This window comes from Eumetopias jubatus, unplaced genomic scaffold (genome assembly GCF_037043125.1).
Source record: "Eumetopias jubatus isolate StellerSeaLion01/CBP00866 unplaced genomic scaffold, mEumJub1_p1.0 scaffold_14, whole genome shotgun sequence".
Classification (NCBI taxonomy): Eukaryota; Metazoa; Chordata; class Mammalia; order Carnivora; family Otariidae; genus Eumetopias; species Eumetopias jubatus.
The window spans coordinates 67,885,033-67,905,459 of NW_028274820.1; the positions used below are offsets into that span (position 1 = coordinate 67,885,033).

The 20,427-nt window shown below is 43.1% G+C and overlaps 1 protein-coding gene across 4 annotated transcripts in view; it reads right to left on the reverse strand.

Moving 5' to 3' along the window:
- The window catches only part of ELMO1 (engulfment and cell motility 1), a 523,658-nt gene that overhangs the window by 10,460 nt on the left and 492,771 nt on the right, over positions 1–20,427 (reverse strand). For all 4 annotated transcript variants that reach the window (XM_028104852.2, XM_028104849.2, XM_028104850.2 and 1 more), the window contains 2 exons: positions 13,258–13,365; positions 3,073–3,155 (listed from right to left, as the gene is read on the reverse strand). In XM_028104852.2, the coding sequence (XP_027960653.1) occupies positions 3,073–3,155; positions 13,258–13,365 (191 nt within the window). The remainder of the gene's footprint in view (positions 1–3,072; positions 3,156–13,257; positions 13,366–20,427) is intronic.

Here is a 20,427-nt window from a genome sequence, read left to right on the forward strand (position 1 = left end):
CCTAATCTGTCTTAACATTATCGGCCAATAGTTCTCCAACCCATTTTCTTCTCTCGGTCCTCTGTCTCTCTGGTCTTTTGTCCCTCAATCCTGTACTCTGAATTCAATGTTTCTCGATCAGAGGATGTTCTTTCATATGTTGGAAGGACCCTGTGCTTTTCACATATTCTCTCCTCTTTCTAGAAAGTCTTCCTCTCGCTTAGCAATTCCTTTTCAAAACCCAGCTCAGACACCCTTTCCCCTGGGAGCCTTTCTGAAGTCTCCTGGGCTCTCCCTGTATTTAAATATCCCAGAGTTTTTGTAGTGAAAAGAAGAAAAAAAGAAAAAAAGAACCATATGTAGTGAAAAGAAGAGCCATATGCACCCCAATGTTCATAGCAGCAATATCCGCAATAGCCAAACTGTGGAAAGAGCCGAGATGCCCTTCAACAGACGAATGGATAAAGATGTGGTCCATATATACAGTGGACTATTACTCAGCCATCAGAAAGGATGAATACCCAACTTTTCCATCAACATGGATGGAACTGGAGGAGATTATGCTAAGGGAAATAAGTCAAGCAGAGAAAGTCAATTATCATATGGTTTCACTTATTTGTGGAACATAAGGAAGAGCATGGAGGACATTAGGAGAAGGAAGTGAAAAATGAAGGGGGGAAATCAGAGGGGGAGATGAACCATGAGAGACTATGGACTCTGAGAAACAGAGTGAAGGTTTTGAAGGAGAGGGAGGTGGGGGGATGGGTTAGCCCAGTGATGGGTATTAAGGAGGGCACGTACTGCATGGAGCACTGGGGGTTATATGAAAACAATGAATCATGGATCACTACATCAAAAACTAATGATGTATTGTATGGTGACTAACATAACATAATCAAATTAAATTAAATTAAAAAAAATAAATGTCCCAGAGTATAGACAACATTGAATTATCATTGCATGTTGGCACATAAGTCTTATATCTACTAGACCCCCAGGGCCAGGGGCCAGGTTGTATTTATCTTTGAATTCCTAGTTCCTGGCACAGATCTGATAGAAAGAAGATACTCAATCTCATATGGGTATGAATGATGAATGAAGTAAATCTCAATAAAAGATAAAATGGGAGAAATTCTCTTCCTCTAGATAGTAAAAAAGGTCTGGAGAACAGGAATTTGTTACGGAGAAGGCTCTGGCATATTTCATGATTACTCTTCCTCTTCTCCTGCCAGACACATGAGGGGTGGTCCTTTTCAGTTCTTCACTGTGAGAATCCACTAGGGTTACTGGAGGTAAAGCCCATGAAAGTATGCCCCCCCCAGAAGACTAAAACCCCAAGTTTTTCACCCTCACACTAGCCCACACTCAGCCTACAGCAATTAATCAGAATTGCCATTTAAGTGATCCTACGATTTATAGCTCCAGTGGATTCTGCCCCAGGTGGGCAGATCTCTGGATGCACTTGACTCTCCAGATTCCATGGTGGCAGTGTGCCTTGCAACCTCAGTTCCCTGGTAGGTCCAAGAAAACTGTTGACTTTCACTTTATTCCATTTCTTCTTACTACAAGGATAGGAGTGACAATTCCCAAGTGCCTCACCTGTTGGGACTGAAACCAGTCTCTCCACATGCATTTTACCTAATTCTCTCTATCCCTACTCAGAGTGCATGAGTCTTGGCAGTCTGTTTTGCTGCAAACTACACCCTTCCTGGCCTTCTCTGCGTTATACACTCTTGTTGCTGCTAATTTCCTGCTCAGCTCCAAGTGTATATATATATATATATATATATATATATATACACACGGAGCTGAGCCAGTGTTGGAACTGAGCAGAGCCAGTGCTCCCTGAGACTGTGCTCTGCATATCAGGTGGTAGAGGAGGCATACCATGAAGACTGGGAACTTGCTGGTGTAGTTAAGGATGCTCGTCTGAAATCTGATGAGCGGTACAATCCGTTTCCCCATATCATAAAGAAGAGAGAAATGCTGTGTAACAGGTGACCAACAGACTCTGAGGCATGCCCTTATATCATTACGCTGGTCAGTTAAGTGCATTATATGATGGTGCTGTGACAGGCTTGACAAAGAAGGAATTCACACAGAGTTGAGGTGAGTTATACTTATGTGACTTAGGAAGCAATGATTTTGCTATCGGCCTTCTCGGCTGTATCTGCTCCCCTTTATCTTACTAAATAGTACTTTTACAGTACAACTGATCTATGGGATATTTTTGGTACCAAAGTGGCTGGAGCACCCAGATCAATCTAGATAGTTTTGTTCATGGAGGGGTACTATGTATCACAAGATGCCAAGAGGTAGAAACAATAAATTGGCTCCCTGGTGGCCCTTCCAAAGGCAAATACCTGCAAAGTGGGGGCAAAGGAAATTCTTTCATCTTTTCGGCTAGTGTCTCCTCCCACACCCTCTAGTATGGAACCTGGGCTGTTATGATGAACAGCTGGTTGGTAAACTAGGAGGGGAGGGTGAAAAATATTATGGTATTAAGAGGATTTAAGCAATATTCACCTCTAGGGTGAAGCTGGGTTTGAGTTATTTCCCAGTACTTTCCATGACGCTGAAGGCTACCAGGCCCTTAAGTTTTCTAAAATGTTTTGAATCCTCTGGTCTCTGCCTTTCCCAGGCTTCACAGAGACTCCAGAGAGTCTACCGAGGAGGTAAGGACAGCAGGAGAAAATGGAAGAGATTGAGGTGGAAGTCAGGGAAGGGAGAACACGAACATAAATGGGCGGCTAGAAGAGGCCCAGAGAATGGATGGGGATGAAGGGAGAAGGCTTGAGGGTGGCTTGGGTGACATCAGTGGGGGGGCAATTCCTAGCGTTGTCAGGAGACAGGAAGGGAGAGAATGGAAGAGGTGGCGGAGGGAGGGATTTGTAAGTGATCAGTGAAAGCCTAAGTCTAAGGGATATAAAAGCAGTCAGGGAAGGAAAAAGGAGAGCTGGGTAAGTGACGTGCAATAGCACATGCACGTTCATGCATGCACACGCGCATCGCTGGTAACGCGGGGCCGGGCCCCCCACAGTCGCTGACTGCACTGTGCAGATAGCACTCTTCGCAAGAATTTGGAAATCATACCTTGTTTTGTTTAAGGGCACCTTTCTCTTTCATATGAGGGCAGTCCTTCCCCGTCACCACAGCTTTGATATCTGCCACCGGCACTGCAATTCAGAAGAGAAAATGAAAGTCACTACACCGTGGGAGAGCTGAGATGTCAGGAAAGAAGCAGGGCTGAGCGCGGAGTCTGCGAGCACAGTTGTCATTCCTCAAACTACTGCAACATGAGGAAAGAAAAGAGGTAAAGAGAGAAAGAGACGTCAGGCAAAATCCCAGGACCAGATGCTGAAATGGATTCTTATATTCTGCTCAAAGGCATCCCTGGGGAGACAAATCTATGTTCACAAGCAGAATTTGGTTCACTAAAACAAATCCCTAGGAAAACCCATCATCGTTGTGTAAAAGTGATGGTACCAGAATCAGCAGTAATACTACTACTACCAGTGGTACTAATACTGGTACTAGCTCCTGCTACCAGAAAGAACACCAGGTGCTTTGCACACATTGCTAGCTCTTGCTACAGTAGCTGCATCTATTAGCTTCTGAGTTTTGGATGACGAGGAGAAGCAAACTTACCAAAAAAAAAAAAAAAAAAAATCGATCTGGATCTGAACACTCACTCTCCAAATTCTTGCTCTCTGCCATCTCGTTAATTCTCACAGCAACTCTGTGAGGCAGGTATTTTTTTTTTTTAATCCCTATTTTACAGACAATGGAAGTAAACTCAATTAAAGAAAGAGAACATTCTTTTTTTTTAAATTTTTTATTGTTATGTTAATCACCACACATTACATCATTAGCTTTTGATGTAGTGTTCCATGATTCATTGTTTCTGCATAACACCCAGTGCTCCACGCAGAATGTGCCCTCTTTAATACCCATCACCAGGCTAACCCATCCCCCCACCCCCCTCCCCTCTAGAACCCTCAGTTTGTTTCTCAGAGTCCGTCGTCTCTCATGGTTCGTCTCCCCCTCCAACTTACTCCCCTTCATTCTTCCCCTCCTGCTATCTTCTTCTTCTTTTTTTTTCTTAACATATATTGCATTATTTGTTTCAGAAGTACAGATCTGTGATTCAACAGTCTTGCACAATTCACAGCGCTCACCATAGCACATACCCTCCCCAATGTCTATCACACAGCCACCCCGTCCCTCCCACCCCCCACCACTCCAGCAACCCTCAGTTTGTTTCCTGAGATTAAGAATTCCTCATATCAGTGAGGTCATATGATACATGTCTTTCTCTGATTGACTTATTTCATTCAGCATAACACCCTCCAGTTCCATCCACGTCATTGCAAATGGCAAGATCTCATTCCTTTTGATGGCTGCATAATATTCCATTGTGTATATATACCACATCTTCTTTATCCATTCATCTGTCGATGGACATGTTGACTCCACAGTTTGGCTATTGTGGACATTGCTGCTATAAACATTGAGATGCACGTACCCCTTCAGATCCCTACATTTGTATCTTTGTGGTAAATACCCAGTAGTGCAATTGCTGGATCGTATGGTAGCTCTATTTTCAACTGTTTGAGGAACCTCCATACTGTTTTCCAGAGTGGCTGCACCAGCTTGCATTCCCACCAACAGTGTAGGAGGGTTCCCCTTTCTCCGCATCCCCGCCAACATCTGTCGTTTCCTGACTTGTTAATTTTAGCCATTCTGACTGGTGTGAGGTGGTATCTCATTGAGGTTTTGATGTGTATTTCCCTGATGCCGAGCGATGTGGAGCACTTTTTCATGTGTCTGTTGGCCATTTGGATGTCTTCTTTGGAAAAATGTCTGTTCATGTCTTCTGCCCATTTCTTGATTGGATTATTTGTTCTTTGGGTGTTGAGTTTGATAAGTTCTTTATAGATTTTGGATACTAGCCCTTTATCTGATATGTCATTTGCAAATATTTTCTCCCATTCTGTCGGTTGTCTTTTGGTTTTGTGGACTGTTTCTTTTGCTGTGCAAAAGCTTTTTACCTCGATGAAATCCCAATAGTTCATTTTTGCCCTGGCTTCCCTTGCCTTTGGCGATGTTTCTAGGAAGAAGTTGCTGCGGCTGAGGTCGAAGAGGTTGCTGCCTGTGTTCTCCTTTAGGATGTTGATGGACTCCTGTCTCATGTTTAGGTCTTTCAACCATTTGGAGTCTATTTTTGTGTGTGGTGTAAGGAAATGGTCCAGTTTCATTCTTCTGCATGTGGCTGTCCAATTTTCCCAACACCATTTGTTGAAGAGACTGTCTTTTTTCCATTGGACATTCTTTCCTGCTTTGTCAAAGATGAGTTGACCATAGAGTTGAGGGTCCATTTCTGGGCTCTCGATTCTGTTCCATTGATCTATGTGTCTGTTTTTGTGCCAGTACCATACTGTCTTGATGATGACAGCTTTGTAATAGAGCTGGAAGTCCGGAATTGTGATGCCGCCAGCTTTGCTTTTCTTTTTCAAGATTCCTCTGGCTATTCGGGGTCTCTTCTGGTTCCATACAAATTTTAGGATTATTTGTTCCATTTCTTTGAAAAAAGTGGATGGTATTTTGATGGGGATTGCATTGAATGTGTAGATTGCTCTAGGTAGCACTGACATCTTCACAATGTTTGTTCTTCCAATCCATGAGCACGGAAGGTTTTTCCATCTCTTTGTGTCTTCTTCAATTTCTTTCATGAGTATTTTATAGTTTTCTGAGTACAGATCCTTTGCCTCTTTGGTTAAATTTATTCCTAGGTATCTTATGGTTTTGGTTGCCATTGTAAATGGGATCGACTCCTTAATTTCTCTCTCTTCTGTCTTGTTGTGGGTGTATAGGAATGCCACTGATTTCTGTGCACTGATTTTATATCCTGCCACTTTACTGAATTCCTGTAGGAGTTCTAGCAGTTTTAGGGTGGAGTCTTTTGGGTTTTCCACATACAATATCATATCATCTGCAAAGAGTGAGAGTTTGACTTCCTCTTTGCCGATTTGGATGCCTTTGATTTCTTTTTGTTGTCTGATTGCTGTGGCTAGGACTTCTAATACTATGTTGAATAGCAGTGGTGAGAGTGGACATCCCTGCCGCGTTCCCGACCTTAGGGGAAAAGCTCTCAGCTTTTCCCCATTGAGAATGATATTCGCTGTAGGTTTTTCATAGATGGCTTTTATGATATTGAGGTATGTACCCTCTATCCCTATACTCGGAAGAGTTTTGATCAAGAAAGGGTGCTGTACTTTGTCAAATGCTTTTTCTGCATCTATTGAGAGGATCATATGATTCTTGTTCTTTCTTTTGTTAATGTATTGTATCACGTTGATTGATTTGCAGGTGTTGAACCAACCTTGCAGCCCAGGGAAAAATCCCACTTGGTCATGGTGAATAATCCTTTTAATGTACTGTTGGATCCTACTGGCTAGTATTTTGGTGAGAATTTTTGCATCCATGTTCATCAAGGATATTGGTCTGTAATTCTCCGAGAACATTCTTTTCTGATAGGGAAATGGTAGCTGGTATTTATCTTGGAGATCCTGAGAATAATGCAGTTAGATAAAATGATGTTATCTCATGTCTTACTCAGGACTGGGAGGAAGATAAAAGAGGGCACAGGTTTGTGCATTTAAAACTTCTATCAAGATCATCTGAGAGAGAGAAGGCAGTAAGATCGTTTGGAACCACACTTTCAAAACTGTGAAGTCACCTGTCCCTCTCCAATCCCTAATCTTTTAGTCCCACAAGGGACTGCGAATCCTGGGGCCCTCTTAGGATCTGCAGAAACTTCGAGTAATCAATGACTTAGACTCCCTTAATGATGAAGATGATGAGAGATTTCATAATTAAGGTTCACATACTTTTACTGAAGAATTGGTTTGTGGGGGAGAGATCTAGATGAAGATGAATTTATGAAACATAGAATATCAAAATGATACAACAGGAAGGCCCTTTAAAGCTAACATTTTCCAGGTCCCCTAAAATTGCTAAGACTTTATTCAAATCTGTTGACAGCCCTAGAGCTTTCTCTAACCCTAGAGAAAAGTGGGGTTGTCATGAACTCTTCCAGGGATCTCTGCACATACTCCCTGCTATCTCTCCCACCACGTCTGCTCCTTCATCTTGCAGTCCTGATTCTCGAATCACATTGGCAGGCATTACTTGTGCTGACCAATATCTGGTTTTCCTCTCTTTCTGGGCATATGGAAGACTACACTTCCCAGCAAACTTTAGTGAGGTGGGGCCACATGATTAGGTTTGGCCAGCGAAATGTGAGAGGCAATGGCATACATGTCTCTTCTTGAAGGAAGCAGTAAAAAGTCCACGTCCATCAGCCTCTCCAGAAACTGAAGAGGCCACATGTTCCATCCAGATGCACAGTTGTGGGATGGCATGGTAGCCACTGGCTGTGTCCCTGAGGGACTGTGTAGAGCAATCCTTCCACAGCCCATGCCAGTTATGTAACGTGAGTGAGAAATACACTCTTGTTGTAAGCCACTGAGATCTGGGAGCTGTTTGTTCCTGCAGCATAATGCAGCAATGTGGCCTACTGTGAGTAGCGTGATCTTTTATCTTGGATGCCTTCCCTGCCCCTTTGGATTGACATCTTCCTATAGATGGTCTCTATAATTCCTGAACCTACTTTTGACCACTCATGGACTTCAGCTCTCCTGAAATTCATTTTTATAACCAATAATCAGCCCTGTTCCCCTCAGTGGTCAATCTGATTGCCCAATCACTACCCCAGGAGGGGACATTTGGGCACTTTAGGAAATTGGGTTGACTCCATGTTTGCTTTTCAATTGGACCTCCACCACTGAAGTGAATTTGTGAAAGAGTTAACCTACCAATTCAAAAGCCTTCTCAAGCTTCAGATGGAGTTCGAGTCACAAGTACCTTGCAAAAAATGTCTTTTGTTGTATAATATATAACATGGTCAATGAACTAGAAAGAGTTTCTACAATCTATAAATACTAAGTTACCCTTTGGTTTTGAAAACCCATCATATGGAACGGGACAAGAGGAACACAAAAGTCGATGGTGGGAGTAGTCTTCAGAATCTCTAATAAGAAGGCTTCAGGGGAGAAAAGGCACTTTTCCACCGTGCTCATAGCAGTACATATTCTATTTTTTAATATGTATTGTCCCCTGTCAAGGAGACAAGCTGCTGTATTACTCACAGGATTATGGCTAAGAGGAAACACAAAATTCTAAAAATACAGTGTGGCTTTTAAAGGTTGCTCTTTGCATAGTTTTTCTCTAGATGCACTGGAAGATTAGGCATCAGAAGGGCTAGAATGCATCCTTTCTATTCCCATGAGCAAAATCAGACTCCTGTCTCTTGAATCTACACTCTGAGGAGGCAGAAGAGGGCTCTTGATTGCTTCATAGTCAGGCTGGTGTTTCCATTAGGCTCTTTTTATGTGGCAGCAGTATAAAGAAGTGGTGCCCAGAGATAAGAGAAATAAAAGCATTCCTGCTGGCGCCCTACACCCCACTCTAAATCCTTGGGGCATGGCTTCATTTCTTTAAATCCTTTTCTCAGTTTGAGCCAGACTGAGACAATCTCATTCAATACTACCATTTTACAGATGGGAAGACTGAGGCCTAAAGAGAGGAAGTAAATTATGCAGTGTCACATAGTTAGTGGGGGTCAGAGTTGGGACTGTTTTTTCTTCTACTCTATATGCTCTCTTGCTTGGTCATGGCTTCTCCCTATGTTTGGAAGGTGTCAGCACCCCAAATCATGCTGAACATGTGGTGATCACTTCAGACACTCCAGGAAACTCTTGAACTGTTAATATCTGTGGAAGGAAATGGAATTGTGATTTAAAACAAAAATACAATTGAAAAAGGAAGTGTGGCCACCAAAATAAGTTTAAGCTTTCACCACTGGGAGCCAAACTGAGGCAGAAACCACCCCAGGAAGTAGCTAGTAAGCCATGAGCACCTGCTCCATACACTCTTGTGAGTGGTGATACAGAAGAGGGACAGGCCGATCCTACCCCTGCACAGTTCTGTGAAGAATCCGATCTCTAACCTGGCAGCGCAGAGCAGAGGGAGGGGCTGTGCCTTTGGAGTCACAGACTGCCTTTGAATTCTAGATCCACCACTGGATCTGTTCCACTTTGGGCTAAAGTGCTTGGAGCCTAACCTTCCTCGTCTGCAATGTGGAACTCTAGCATCAGCTACGTCAGAGAGTTGCCCCAAGAATGACATCCTAACGCTGGAGCAGGATCATTGTTGGCTTTTCAGCTAGGCAGTACAGGGTCGTGGTTAAAAGCTGGGGCTATGGAGTTAGATGGTCGCAGAGATCTCTGCTCTACTGTTTACTAGCCATGGGTTATTTAAAAATTTCTGTACCTCAGTTTCCTTGCCTATAAAAGAAGGGCAATGATGTCTACCTCTCCAGGTTGGTGAGAGGGTAATTTATGTAGAGCTCTTAGCACAGTGCCTGGCATATAGTAAGCACTCAATAAATGTTGTTCGTAATTATTCTCGTTATCAATAATCAAAGTTAATTGTCTCTGTAGATGAAGGAACCTGAATTATTCTCAGTGCTTCGGTGACCCAAATTGCCCACTTTGCTTTGCTCTCTCAGCTGCTCCTCTCATCCTCTGTAACAGGCTTAATCGCCTTGTGAGGGGGTGAGCCTTCTCCTCCCTGGCCCCTTTGATGTGGGAGTGAGGAGCTCTTGCCTAGATTCTTTCAAAGGGTGGCACTGAGGGGCCTGGGGCACGGCTGGAAAGCTGCGGAGTCTAGTGTCTAGTGGGAACGATGAGAGCCTGTAAACGTGGTGATTGGAATTTGGGGCCGTATCTCCTGCAAAACAGAAGTAATATGAGAAGAGATTTTCTAAACCTTTAGGGGTGATGACAGCTAGGGAGAGGCCCTCGATTTCTACTCACCCTCTCTATATTAAGAAGATTCAATTACACTCTTTGATTCATCAATATCTCAATATTCAGCACTGATTAACTCGAGGGGCGGAAGATAATTTCCCCCTTGGTCTCAGGAGAGGGCAATTGTACATGGCAAGAGCAATGGCACTTGATATTAATTAAAGGAACATTTCATTTTTCTAGTGGAATGAGGTTTATGACTTCTAAGGGCTCTAAGAGGATGGGCAGAATGAGGAATTGGAATTAAATGCAAACCAGTGACAGGGCTGAAGCAGTCAACTTAAGTTTTCTAAGCTGGGGCCTGCTCATCCCAGGCACATACTAGGTCCATTTTACTTCTTACATGAATACATGCCCTCCCTGGCTCATACGCACATCCAGATACTATCTCACCAACACACACACACACACACACACACACACACACACACACACACACACACACACCCTCCTACGTGCATACCTGTACAGGTATGCATTCCTGGTTTATCCTGCAATGGATAACCTGGTGATGGAGCAGCTCTGTTGAATTCTGAGGTACTGGCTTTCAGAAGAAGGGGCAGGCTAGAGTCTTTGGAGCCATTGTCAGAAGGGACCGTTGTAACCCTTTCCCAGAACCAGTATCATTCCATGGCCACTACCAAAAGCTGTTTGGAGATTTGCAGATCTGGCCTTGCTCTTCTGCGACCACCCTGGCAAGCTGGTTCTCCCTGGCTTTGGCACTCTGGATTTGTAGCTAGTTACTTTCACCTGGGCTCTTGGGGGTGCAGGCCTTGGTAGAGCTGGGGGCGGTTGAGAAGAAGATTATATCCCTTCTGTGGGTTGAGAAGAAGATTATATCCCTATAAAAATGGGGATAAATAATATGTCCAGTGAGTGGGAGAGCCAATTCACTGGCCCACATGGGTAAAAAAAAATAAATCAAGCTCTGTGTGTGTGTGTGTGTGTTCGTGTTCTGCCCAGACCATTTTCCCTATTTACTGATCAGGTTAGAACGAGACTATGGAAGACTTTGTATAGAACTTCTGGTTGCCTTGAGCAACAGTAACCTTTAACTCCTCATTTTACCACTGCAGAGCAGTGATTCCAAATTGCTGACCTCTGGAAAGTTCTAAGTTTATGAGGGAGGTTTCACCAGTGAGTTTTTCACCAGTTAATAGCAAACAGAGGAAAATGAACACAGCTGTGAGTTTTTAATAAAGCAAATTTAATTTAGTAGACAGGACTGTCCTATATTCCAAGATTAGGTCTTTCAGGTCTTTCTTATTGTTTTTCATGCTCAAGAGCCCTTTCTTTTTTCTTTTTATTTTTTTTAAAGATTTTATTTATTTATTTGAGAGAGAGAGAGAGAGAGAGAGAAACAGCATGAGAGGGGAGAGGGTCAGAGGGAGAAGCAGGCTCCCCGCTGAGCCGGGAGCCCGATGCGGGACTCGATCCCAGGACTCTGGGATCATGACCTGAGCCAAAGGCAGTCACTTAACCAACTGAGCCACCCAGGCGCCCTCAAGAGCCCTTTCTTAATGAAAGGAATGCGATATTAAATTTTAGTTAGATCTCATTTTTTAATACATTTTTTTTTTTGCCAAAATTCCAAGATTAGGTCTTTCAGGTATTTCATATTGTTTTTCATGATCAAGAGCCCTTTCTTAATGAAAGGAATGCGATATTAAATTTTAGTTAGATCTCATTTTTTAATACACTTTTTTTTTGCCAAAATTAAAAGCTGGCAACCCACTGTCAATTCACTTTTTTTTTTTTTTTTTTTTTTTTTTTGCTCTTCTAAAATATTTACTTAGTGGTGAAGCCAACTTTGGGAAATCACCATGCAGAGCAGAGTATCAGGCAGTATCTAGCTCAGGGGTTCTCACTTTGAATGTGCATTGTAATTGCCTGAGAGTCTGTGAAGACCGAGATTGCCGGCCCCCACCCCCAGTTTCTCATTAGCAGGATTGGAAACCAGGCTGGAAAACCTGCATTTCCAGTAAGTTTTCAGGAGATGCTGCTCATGGTCCAAGGACCACCCTCAGAACCACTGGCCCAGCTTGTCTGTGGTGGAATGGGGAAGGCTTTCTGAGACCTGAAGGAGAGTCCTCGTTACAGGCAGAGGCCCGGAATCTTGCCACAGTAGGGACGCAGACACTGGCCGACTCTGCACTCATGCATTTCAGATTTCCTGCTCCTCCCACTAACGGGGCTAATAATGTGGGCCGGTGAAGTCGTGCTTCTATGATAGCAAACAAGATCACTTTCTGAACTAAATGACTCTATGAAGACCAGACTGTTCCATTTTGATGCTGGAAGAAGAGAGAATGTTCCAGGCTGTCCGTCTGATAGGTCAGCCCAGAGTCTGAATGTGTCAGGAGTTTCTCACTTGTGGCTACTTGTTGCCTTTGGTGGCCATGGGCTGCAAGGAAGGCAGTCCAGAGCTGACTTCTGTGGGCCCTGGGGTGATGAGCAGAAAGGCGCTGGGGCTTGGGGGTAAGGATTTGGTCTGGGACACACTTATATGACGCATGCAGGGTCAATGTGACTTTTGAAGGCTCTTCAAAAGTGTTTTTATTTGCTTTCTCATTCTTTGGTTTCTCTACCTGGGATATCCTCTGAGGTTACGTTCATTTTATCTCATTTCTCATCCAAATTAATTCATCACCCTGGTGTATTTTAGTGTTTCTATAATACCTGGTTTAATTTGTACACTTATTACTGTCTAAAAACCTGGAACTTGGTTTGGTGTTGGGCTAAAATAATTAACAAATTACTGGCTCTTGGAAACATACATGTTAAAATATCATACAGAAACAGCAAATAAATACAAATAAAAAGTATTTCAGGGAATAGTCTGCTGACAATAGAATGTAACTGATCATAGATTTTTCCAAGTGTCTCAGTTACTTCTCTGAAGTAAGTTAGTCATACTGGGGTCTGCCATTACGCTGCATTATAATGATGGGATACACTAAACTATAATGAATAAATGTGGTAGGGATTCTCGTGAAGTTATTTTGGGTCACCAGAAAAAGACAATTGACAGAGTCAAGTATCCACTGTCTTTGCTCCTTGAAACAGCACCTGGAAAGTGGTGCAAAAGTGGATGTCTACACCCCAGGTTTATATTTTTCAGGAAAGATATGTGAGCATTCCTTCTGTGCCCTCCCCTCTTCAGTCCCAAACCCTTAATCCATCAGGGCCTCGTGCATGATGGGAATGCTCGGGCTGAGACTTACAACAAGACGAGACATGCCCAGGGGATTAATTTGGGTTGGTAGTTTTCCTGCATGCTCCTTTGTGACCAGGAAGCTAAACCAACCACCCAAACGCAGTCCTCCGACACAGGAGAGCCACTTACGTTTGTCCTGCAGGGAATCGTGGGGCACTTCTCCCTGGGGACTCTCTTCCAAGTCTCCATAGTGTAGGACCTTGTGGTTGGGTGAGAGTCGACAGTACCAAAATTTGTCTGAGGGGAAAAAACACATACAAATTTATAAGGTAAGTGAATCTGATTTCCAAAAATATCGACATCTTTATTTCCTAAGAGTCTTGCCTAGAAGAACAAGCAATGCATTTGATTTTAGATCTTAAGGAAGGAATGAATTCTAGAGCCCTGGGTAATAAGTCCCCTTTTGATTCCGATATTTAGTTAGCACTGTCCTGCTAACCATTCGGGAGGTCATTAAATCCTTCAGGAATAATGGCATCAGGTTTTCTGAGGTGGTGGTTTCCAGAGGGTTTATTTCATCAGTATCTATAATGACTATGGGAATTATTCCTTGTCCACGTAGGCCTGGCAAAAGTGGGGAGGGAGATGTAGAAAAACCAGCTTTCTTGGAACTCTTCTGCTTCCACATTCTTCTCCAAGATGTTAAGACTGTTGAGATAGTTGTGTGCCATATCTTAATTGGTGCACCAGACCCCCACCTCTGGGGCTAATACACACAAATTAATCCAAGAATGAATTGTTAGGATGCTAGTGATAGACACAACGGGTGGAATTCATGAGAAAATAATCTAAATAAGTCAGGGATTTATCCAAAGAAAGAGGATATTCACAATCGTCTCCTCTCTGATTCCTAGAGTTTAGTTCTCTAAATAGACATGACTAGAAGGGAACTTAGAGGTACAGTCTTCCAGTTATAAAATGAATAAGACATGGGGATGTAATGCATAGCATAGGGAATATAATTGGTAACCCGGTAACAACTTTGTATGGTGACAGATGGTTACTACATTTATTGTGGTGATCATTTTGTAATATATAGAAGTATAGAATCACTATGTTATATACCTGAAACTAAACAAAATTAAAAAATTAGGACAAAAACAAAGAAATAGGCATGACCAGGGCCTTAGAGTCATTCTTATAAATAACTCCCTCAACCTAACCTGCTCTGCATTCCAATGCAATAAAAATGTTTGAATAAGCCTGTGAGGTAGGAAGGAGGAGGCAAAAAACACTTTTATAGATAAAGAGCTTAAATTGTGACAGCAACCTTCATGAAACTCTCAAGCAAGGCTGTGCTTAGATGCCTCCTTCTCCAGGAAGCCCTCTCTGATTACTACTTCTGAAGGGACTCTCCCCATCTTCTTAGCTGCCCCAACATCTTCCTTGATTATGGGGGTCCCCATGTGAAGCATCTTGGTATTTCTCATTATTTGCCACAAACCCTAGGGAATCAACTTGCCCTAGCAGGTGTACTGTGAATAATTACTGATGGAAAAGGACTCAGGATACTCATGAGCCCAGACAGTATGGAGAAGCCAGGGCTCTCTAATGACAGCCCCTGTCTTCATAATGACATTATCCCAACCCCTTGGCACAGTGCCTGGCACACAGGAGTAGCACAGTTGGTGTTGGCTAAATTGATAAATGAGGACCCAAGGGGACTTGGTCCAAACGCTTAAGACATGAAGCATGTATGACCTTGAAAGCATTCATGACCTGTAAGCCCCTCTGTACAGTCATGCAGTTGGCGGACATGGTGGCCTTGGTCAAGTCACCTCATTACTGTGTCTACAAATGTATTGTTTTGAAATTACTCTGATTAGAAAGTGCTCCATAACATTGTAAGGAAAGTGGGTTCCTGTCTAAAATTGCCTTCACTGCAAAACTTATGTCTTAACTAGGACTCTTTTAATAGAAAAGAAAGTGTTAAAAATGGAAGGAAAAGCCACACAATGAACAAAGAAAACACCCAAACTTGATCCACAAAAGCAAAATGCCCCTGTGATTCCCATCTTCCTCATCTATAAATAGGGTTTGAGAATTCTTGAATGTAGTCAGAATATGGCAATCCATATAATTTAAAAAGAATCTGAACTCTGCTGGAAAAATTTGAGAGGAAAGGAAAAGTTATTTGATGGCTAGGGAAACACCTGGCATTGCTCAATTTTCAAAATCATGTTAAATCTACACATATAACACAGGTCATTTTCCTGGGAGACTATTTCAAAGGGAGAACATAAAGTTACTCCCTGAATAATCTACAGTCATTTCAATTAGGCAAACATGTAATCACCAAGTTCTCCATGAGGAGAACACATTTGGGAATCGGACTCGTGATTCACAATAGGAATTGTGAATTCCACAGGAGGAGGCGGTGCTCTGGTCGTGAGCATCAACAGTGCTCTTGGGGGGCCTGCGGAGACTGCACAAAGCCAGCTGGAGAGATTTACTATGAAACTTCCTTCCCCTGATACCTCAGCGCTGGGATTTTTAGCTAAGTGAGTAACTGAAGGGTCACAGAAAGCCGGCAAGGAAGTCAGTGAGCTGTGCACTGGGACATGCTAGTCTTATTCTGAGTAAGGGCCCAACCTATTCTTTACAGGGACCCCTCACTTCTTAAGCTGGGATAAGCTCCAGGGGTAACGGTAGTAACCTAAAACCCAAGGACCAGTATGATGCAATCAAAGATCATTCATTCTCAGGATATTGGGGGAGCATTACAAAATTTAAGTGGATCAAGCAGATATACTGTGAAGTAAAATGCACAACTTATATTCGTTTGTAAGACTTCAAAAATTTCTGCTGCATATGCTTTCAAGGGACGTTTTCTTATCCAGTGAACATTTGCAGAGTGCCCAGTGCACATGGCACTCTACCGGGTATAGGACAAATTCATCAGGGTGAAAGGCAGACATGAGAGACAGAGCCAAGAAGTTCAAGGATGAGGAGCTCCCTCGGTTCTTGGTGGTAACTGAGAGAAACATGGTGGAAACACTTGTCTCCCAGGCTTGGGAAAGAGGCGCAGGGACGCAGCAACTCTGACTAGACTGCAGGGAAAAGTAGGAATAGGGAAGGTCTCTTGTGCAGTGTATTCTTCCACTCAGAAACTATGAGAGGACGGTGGCTATTTATCAGGGTTCCTGGAGGCAAGGCAACTACTGTCTTCGCAAAGTTGTGGTGCATGTTCACTGAAAAGAAACACCAAAGGCCTCCCGGAACCCTGCCATATCGATATCTGGGGCACAGCTGACAGAATTTCCTCCTACCTCTGGCTAACTCCTCTCCTGTCCTATATGAGTTTCTCTTTCTCAGGCTACTACTAAAATGGGAGAGAGCAAAAAGATCTGGACGTCATTAATGGAAGGCATTGCTCCATTCCTTCCTCCCCATCAAACAGGAAGTCTTGGATGGATGACAAAACACTGGAGACAGGGGCTGGAAAGTCTTGGGGAGGCTGTTTTGACTCATAAGCAAATGGGTGGATGCCATGACAGTATCTTCCTCAGGATGAGGGCTGGAGTCATTAGCTCTGGGAAGGTTTAGAGGATCATAACTTGTGTGTGTTTGTCTCAAAGGGGGAGCTGCTGTAGAGGACAGCGGAGTGGCCAGTTCTGAGCAACAAAACATGCTGGCTTGTTGTGTGAGACAGTTTCCATGTCAGTCAGCAGCAGCAGCTTGATTTGCAGTTTCTTTTACGGTAAGAAAAATGTGTATTTCTTTTCAAAACCCAGCATGATGTTACTAGTTCCTCAATCCCCCTGGGCAATGAATGAGTGGATTGTGTCACTAAAAGCAATTAGCAGGAAGCAGTGAGAACATTATTGAAGATTGTTTATTAGCATTTAAAGAATAAACAGGAGTTAATATAGAGGTCTTCCAGTCAATTATGATTGTTAGCACGTTAATAGCCATTTCTTCATTCTCCAAATTCAAAAACTGACAAGATAGAGATAATTTTGTGCTTCACTTTCTCGGTCTGTCTCTGTATGAGTGCATGTGTGTGGGCGTGCATGCATGCGTATGCGTGTGTGTGTGTGTGTGTGTGTGTGTGTGTGTGTGTGTAGGATCAGAGAGAAAAGCTGGTTTCAGAGCTCACAAGCCTGGTAAGAAGTTCTCCAGGGCTGATTAAAGCTATTCCCAATGTCGCATAGATCATTACGGAGCTAATAACCGCTGACAACTGTAATCCTTGCAGCACTGTTTGATAGAACTTTCTGCTATGACAGAAATACTCCATAGATACTTATCCAATAGTAAGAAAAGAAGTTTTAAATTTTATTTAAGTTCAATTAAATGAGCCATAGGTAGCTATATCCAACAGTGCGACTGACCGTTAGTCTTCAGCACCAAGGCTAGAGACACATTTGGGGCTGGCCAATGGGACTGCACGGGGGGGCCCGAGCAAGCTGGATACTAGCTACCATGAGTGTGAAATGCTGGGTGGGCACAGGGCACAGCAAGAACGGAGTCTTGATCGGCTCTGTCGGGGACTCAGGGGGCAAATGGCTGCTGGCCCAGGGGGCCCTGAGACTCCTGTGTTTGGGAAGCCGGTGGCCTTTACTAAAGTAAAATCTTAGGGCACTTCTATTAGGATATTGGAGCTTTCCTAGGTTAACCTAAAATGTGCAACCACTTTAGTGTGCTCAGGTCTTTCTCCTGCCTAGGCTTGAAGCTTTCCAAGTCATAAAACACGAGGGACCCAGCAATGTTTTTAAGGGGAAATGTCTTCTTTGAGGTGATGAGATACGTCTGATGAGATTGCTCTGTTGGTCCAGTAAAGGACGACAATGAATATAGATAGAGACAGAGGCCATCCTGCCTTCCAAATCTTCCTCATTTCACTGGATAATCTTTAGAACGAGAGATGGTGTTCTGATTCCGAATTCTGTCTCCCTGCAGACTGCTGCTTCCTTTCACAACAGAAGATGACTCCAGAGCCCCAAATCCTTTTAAAGATGGTTTGGCCTAACTGCTGCTTTGGAGTCATACAGACCTGGGCTCCACGCCTGGCCCTCACACATCAGCTAAGTAGCCTTGGCCAATCTGTAAGAACCTTAGGGATCCCTACTCCTCTTTCGCTAAGTAATGTTAATTATTATCTAAAATATTTCTGCACCCTGCACAGAGCTGGCTCACAGCTATTAGCATCGTCCTCTTTTTCCCGTTAACAGTAACCCCTCTTGTCCACTCCTGCTCCCTCCACCTTCTGAGAACAAGGATCATCTCTTATTTTGAGCTACTGGAAAGTTCTTTGTCCCTGAAAATCAACTGGATTTTCTTCCTCTGAAAATATGTGTTGATTTATCCCTTTTTTTAAAATAAAAATGAGTTATGATAAGGTTTAATTAAATATTAAACAAAAATTTCAAATCAAGGGTAGAGGAAGAAACAGCCTGTTCCTAAAGAGGGTTCATTTGGTTACTATGCCTGAATATATCACTTGGCTCTAGGTTTTCTGAGTGAGCCGAGATCCCGAGGTAAGGTAGATCACTGTTGGCCGGGACACAGAAGCATGCTAGTTCCTCGGGGCACATGCTTTGCTCACATCTGAGTTCCAAATTAAGTCTGTCATGTTAGTGCTTAGAGAAGGTTGTTGTGTTAGTGCTTAGAGAAGGGATGCTGGCCAACAAAATGAACAATGTTTTCAATGAGAAGCAAAAGTTTCATGCTATCATTTCTTGTAATGACACTCCAATGTGTAGCCCTGGGCTCTTATCAAGACTATTCAACCTGAAGGATTTTGAAAGACTCTAATCTCTGAAATATAAGGAAAACAGGGAGCAGTTCTTGATCCTGCAGATTCTCATGATGCAAATAATGGCCCTACCATAGACAACTTCTGGAATTTCATCTGAATTCGGTCCCACAGAAGCCCAGGGGACACAGAAGCAAGGCGATCTATCTCATTGTGAAGGAGTCTGAACAGGAGCCTTAGATACTCTGTGATGGGAACAGAATGGAGTGAGTTTGGTATGTGACATCCATTGCCACTCTCCCACCTGTGTTTAAAAACCTATATTCTGAGGACCTACAAGCTAAAATTAATGCTAAATGTCACTAAAGCATGTTTGACAATGTGCAAAGCACTCTACTGGGTGCTATAAATGCAGGATTTTATTTAACCCTTACTTACAACTGGCATCATTAGACAGATGAAGAAATAGGAACATAGAGAGATCTAGTAGGTTGCCCAAGGCCCCCCAGCTAGCAAGTGGGGAAGCAGGGATTTGAATGCCACTTGATGTGTCCCACATGACTTACTGCCTCCAAGTTCTAATGTGGCCAGAATTCCTAGAAACCCAGATCTGTGAATATCTCCATCAGTCTAACCAAGTAGCAGAGCTGTGCATGAGGCAGGGAGAATGATGGGTAGGTATTAACTTGGGTCTTCTGGCCAAACGTGGTGTGGTAAAGGACTCTGCTCCCCCACTTTCCAGTTCTGTGGAACAGAAAGCTCTTTCCCATTATCCCCTGTACAGTTAATACTTAAATCGGCTCATCTGTATCTGACTCACTGTTGAACAAGTTTTAACAGAGTGTGGCCGCCATTCCTTCCCAGTGTCCTTGCTCTTTTACCTGGGAGGGCATGTGGCTATTCCCTTCTGAGAGCTCCTGTGGAAGTGCATCTCTTTCGAAGGGATTAAAATGATTTTACAGGGTCGCCTGGGGGGCTCAGATCATGATCTCAGCGTCCTGGGATCAAGCCCCATGTCCTCAGTCTCTCTGCTCAGTGGGGAGCCTGCTTCTCCCTCTGCTCCTCCCCCTGCTCATGCTCTCTTTCACTCTCTCTCTCTCTCTCTCTCAAATAAATAAATAAAATCTTTTTAAAAAATGAGTTTATGTCATGTCCTCATTAATCCGTGTAAATCTAAGTGGAATGTTTCTATGGGGTGATAGGAAACCAATTTCATCACAGTCTGCTTTGAATCCCTACTTTTATGCACGCAGATCTAGTCACCAGATTTTAAATCCATTTACCAAACACCAAAAGGTCTTCCTTTCTGTACCCAGAAGGATGATTTTATATTAAATACAGATAGCCAGGCTCCCTGGGGAGCTTAACTAATAAATTTATAATCTAGGTGCTAATATTTTTTTGTTCATTAGGTAATTCGTTTTTAGAAAACAGGAAAATTTTCAAATAATGGGCTGATACTTCTTTACCCAAAAGACTGTCATTATTGTATCTAGAAACAGGATTACTCTAGTAGAATCTTATACATTTCAGCCTAGAAAGGGAAGAAGACTTGTAGTAAAGTAGACCAGAAGGTTAAGTGAGTTCTTTGAATTACGTTC